We start from the raw sequence: 5,000 nt of genomic DNA on the forward strand, positions 1-5,000 counted from the left end.
AGGAGAGGAGAGGAGGGGAGCAGAGGAGAGGAGAATCCACACCTACGTACACGCTCAGAGGAGAGGAGAGGAGAGGAGGAGAGGAGAGGAGAGGAGAGGAGAGGTGGAGAGAGGAGGGATGAGGGAGAGGAGGGAGGAGAGGAGAATCCACACCTGCGTACACGCTCAGAGGAGAGGAGAGGAGAGGAGAAGAGAAGAGGAGAGGAGAATCCACACCTACGTACACGCTCAGAGGAGAGGAGAGGGAAGGAGAGGAGAATCCACACTGCAGCCAACACTTTGCAGCAGGAAGTAGAAATGGGGAAAAAATCTGTTTCGTTCTATATCTCCCTCTCTCCCTACTCGTCCTCTCTCTCTACCTCCCTCCTCATTTAGTCTCCCTCCTACTCCTCTCTCCCTTCACCTCTTCCTCCTCCTCTGTCTCTCTCCCTCCTCCTCATCATCTGTTTCTCTCTCCCTCTCATTCCCTCTCTCCCTCTAATTCTCTCTCTCTCTCGCCCTTCTCGTCCACTATCTCCCTCCTCATTCTGTCTCCCTCCATCCTCCTCCGTCTCTCTCCCTCCTCCGTCTCTCTCCCTCTCATTCTCTCTCTTCCCCTCTCATCCTCTCTCTCTCTCCATTTCTCTCTCTCTCCCTCCTCATTCTGTCTCCCTCCTCCTCCTCTCTCCTACCCTCCTCTCCCTCTCTCCCTCTATTTCTCTCTCTCATTTTCTCTCTCTTCCTCTCATTTTCTCTCGCTCTCTCCTTTTCTCTCTCCCTCTCTATCATTCTCTCTCTCCCTCATTTTCTATCTCTCTCCCTCTTATTTTCTCCCTCGCTCTCCCTCATTCTGTCTCTCTCCTCATTCTCTCTCTCTCCCTCCTCATTCTCTGTCTCTCTCTCTCCTCATTCTCTGTCTCTCTCTCTCTCCTCATTATCTCTCTCTCTCCCTCCTCATTCTCTGTCTCTCTCTCGCTCCCCCTCTCCCTATTCTCTCTTGCTATACTGTAACAGTGATACTACTGCAGATTGTCTATGCTGCTGCAACAGTGATATGTGATAATGCCATACAGGAGGGTCAAAAGGATATATTGATTATAGATCACATACCAGACGAGGCCTCCAGTCTCTCCAACCGGCTGATCAACCAATCCAACGAGCCGGAGAACTGGGCACAATTCTTCCTGTTGCCCCTTATCAATGCAGCTAGAGGACAAGAGGGAGGAGAGGAAAGGAAGAGAGTGAAAGATTGAGAGAGGGATACAGAGTGATACAGAGACATTGTGAGAGATCAGGGGAGAAAGGGATGGAGAGGGATAGAGAGAGTGAAGAGAGATCAGGGGAGAAAGGGATGGAGAGGGATACAGAGTGAAGAGAGATCAGGGGAGAAAGGGATGGAGAGGGATACAGAGTGAAGAGAGATCAGGGGAGAAAGGGATGGAGAGGGATAGAGAGAGTGAAGAGAGATCAGGGGAGAAAGGGATGGAGAGGGATAGAGAGAGTGAAGAGAGATCAGGAGAGAAAGGGATGGAGAGGGATAGAGAGAGTGAAGAGAGATCAGGGGAGAAAGGGATGGAGAGGGATACAGAGAGTGAAGAGAGATCAGGGGAGAAAGGGATGGAGAGGGATACAGAGAGTGAAGAGAGATCAGGGGAGAAAGGGATGGAGAGTGATACAGAGAGTGAAGAGAGATCAGGGGAGAAAGGGATGGAGAGGGATAGAGAGAGTGAAGAGAGATCAGGGGAGAAAGGGATGGAGAGGGATACAGAGAGTGAAGAGAGATCAGGGGAGAAAGGGATGGAGAGGGATACAGACATTGTGAGAGATCAGGGGAGAAAGGGATGGAGAGGGATACAGAGAGTGAAGAGAGATCAGGGGAGAAAGGGATGGAGAGGGATACAGAGAGTGAAGAGAGATCAGGGGAGAAAGGGATGGAGAGGGATACAGAGAGTGAAGAGAGATCAGGGGAGAAAGGGATGGAGAGGGATACAGAGAGTGAAGAGAGATCAGGGAAGAAAGGGATGGAGAGGGATACAGAGAATGAAGAGAGATCAGGGGAGAAAGGGATGGAGAGGGATACAGAGAGTGAAGAGAGATCAGGGGAGAAAGGGATGGAGAGGGATACAGAGAGTGAAGAGAGATCAGGGGAGAAAGGGATGGAGAGGGATACAGAGTGAAGAGAGATCAGGGGAGAAAGGGATGGAGAGGGATACAGAGTGAAGAGAGAGGTCCAGAAAGGTGGACATAGAGATCAAGAGAAGAAGAAACGTTACATGAGGGAACAGACTTAAAAACCAGAACAGGGGCATTTTGACAAGCAGTATATTCCCTTGGCTCCAGTACAGTCATTAGAATACATTACAGTGTGAGAGCAACAAGACAGCCGGAGACACATCTAGCTTCAGGTGCAGCATCTGGAGCTTCTAGACGGCTGAGGGAGCAACGAGGCAGCATGGAACCATTAGCATCAGTTAGGGCTGAGGGAGCAACGAGGCAGCATGGAACCATTAGCATCAGTTAGGGCTGAGGGCTGAGGGAGCAACGAGGCAGCATGGAACCACTAGCATCAGTTAGGGCTGAGGGAGAACCGAGGAGGCAGCGTGGAACCATTATCATCAGTTAGGGCTGAGGGAGCAACGAGGCAGCGTGGAACCATTAGCATCAGTTAGGGCTGAGGAGCAACAAGGCAGCATGGAACCATTAGCATCAGTTAGGGCTGAGGGAGCAACGAGGAGGCAGCGTGGAACCATTATCATCAGTTAGGGCTGAGGGAGCAACGAGGCAGCATGGAACCATTAGCATCAGTTAGGGCTGAGGGAGCAACGAGGAGGTAGCGTGGAACCATTATCATCAGTTAGGGCTGAGGGAGCAACGAGGCAGCATGGAACCATTAGCATCAGTTAGGGCTGAGGGAGAACCGAGGCAGCATGGAACCATTAGCATCAGTTAGGGCTGAGGGCTGAGGGAGAACCGAGGCAGCATGGAACCATTAGCATCAGTTAGGGCTGAGGGCTGAGGGAGCAACGAGGCAGCATGGAACCATTAGCATCAGTTAGGGCTGAGGGCTGAGGGAGAAATGAGGCAACATGGAACCATTAGCATCAGTTAGGGCTGAGGGAGCAACGAGGCAGCATGGAACCATTAGCATCAGTTAGGGCTGAGGGCTGAGGGAGCAACGAGGAGGCAGCATGGAACCATTAGCATCAGTTAGGGCTGAGGGCTGAGGGAGCAACGAGGCAGCATGGAACCATTAGCATCAGTTAGGGCTGAGGGAGAACCGAGGCAGCATGGAACCATTAGCATCAGTTAGGGCTGAGGGCTGAGGGAGAACCGAGGCAGCATGGAACCATTAGCATCAGTTAGGGCTGAGGGCTGAGGGAGCAACGAGGCAGCATGGAACCATTAGCATCAGTTAGGGCTGAGGGCTGAGGGAGAAATGAGGCAACATGGAACCATTAGCATCAGTTAGGGCTGAGGGAGCAACGAGGCAGCATGGAACCATTAGCATCAGTTAGGGCTGAGGGCTGAGGGAGCAACGAGGAGGCAGCATGGAACCATTAGCATCAGTTAGGGCTGAGGGCTGAGGGAGCAACGAGGCAGCATGGAACCATTAGCATCAGTTAGGGCTGAGGGAGCAACGAGGCAGCATGGAACCATTAGCATCAGTTAGGGCTGAGGGCTGAGGGAGCAACGAGGCAGCATGGAACCATTAGCATCAGTTAGGGCTGAGGGAGCAACAAGGCAGCATGGAACCATTATCATCAGTTAGGGCTGAGGGAGCAACGAGGCAGCGTGGAACCATTAGCATCAGTTAGGGCTGAGGGAGCAACAAGGCAGCATGGAACCATTATCATCAGTTAGGGCTGAGGGAGCAACGAGGAGGCAGCGTGGAACCATTATCATCAGTTAGGGCTGAGGGAGCAACGAGGCAGCATGGAACCATTAGCATCAGTTAGGGCTGAGGGAGCAACGAGGAGGTAGCGTGGAACCATTATCATCAGTTAGGGCTGAGGGAGCAACGAGGCAGCATGGAACCATTAGCATCAGTTAGGGCTGAGGGAGAACCGAGGCAGCATGGAACCATTAGCATCAGTTAGGGCTGAGGGCTGAGGGAGAACCGAGGCAGCATGGAACCATTAGCATCAGTTAGGGCTGAGGGCTGAGGGAGCAACGAGGCAGCATGGAACCATTAGCATCAGTTAGGGCTGAGGGAGCAACGAGGCAGCATGGAACCATTAGCATCAGTTAGGGCTGAGGGCTGAGGGAGCAACGAGGAGGCAGCATGGAACCATTAGCATCAGTTAGGGCTGAGGGCTGAGGGAGCAACGAGGCAGCATGGAACCATTAGCATCAGTTAGGGCTGAGAGAGCAACGAGGCAGCATGGAACCATTAACACCAGTTAGGGCTGAGGGAGCTACGAGGCAGCATGGAACCATTAGCATCAGTTAGGGCTGAGGGCTGAGGGAGCAACGAGGCAGCATGGAACCATTAGCATCAGTTAGGGCTGAGGGCTGAGGGAGCAACGAGGCAGCATGGAACCATTAGCATCAGTCAGGGCTGAGGGAGCAACGAGGCAGCATGGAACCATTAGCATCAGTTAGGGCTGAGGGCTGAGGGAGCAACGAGGCAGCATGGAACCATTAGCATCAGTTAGGGCTGAGGGCTGAGGGAGCAACGAGGCAGCATGGAACCATTAGCATCAGTTAGGGCTGAGGGCTGAGGGAGCAACGAGGAGGCAGCATGGAACCATTAGCATCAGTTAGGGCTGAGGGCTGAGGGAGCAACGAGGAGGCAGCACATGGCAGAAGACCAGCTGCCGCTTTAAGCAGCAGTCAGTCAGCCAGTCAGTTAATCAGCCAGTCAGTTAATCAGCCAGTCAGTTAATCAGTCAGTTAATCAGCCAGTCAGTTAATCAGCCAGTCAGTTAATCAGCCAGTCAGTTAATCAGCCAGTCAGTTAATCAGCCAGTCAGTTAATCAACTAGTCAGTTAATCAGCCAGTCAGTTAATCAACTAGTCAG

General features: G+C 52.5%; 1 protein-coding gene across 1 annotated transcript in view; it reads right to left on the bottom strand.

Moving 5' to 3' along the window:
• The window catches only part of LOC109887079 (ryanodine receptor 2), a 307,522-nt gene that overhangs the window by 290,921 nt on the left and 11,601 nt on the right, over positions 1-5,000 (bottom strand). The window contains 1 exon segment of the mRNA XM_031820923.1: positions 1,090-1,185. Within this exon segment, the coding sequence (XP_031676783.1) occupies positions 1,090-1,185 (96 nt within the window).

This window comes from Oncorhynchus kisutch, unplaced genomic scaffold (genome assembly GCF_002021735.2).
Source record: "Oncorhynchus kisutch isolate 150728-3 unplaced genomic scaffold, Okis_V2 scaffold3741, whole genome shotgun sequence".
Taxonomy (NCBI): domain Eukaryota; kingdom Metazoa; phylum Chordata; class Actinopteri; order Salmoniformes; family Salmonidae; genus Oncorhynchus; species Oncorhynchus kisutch.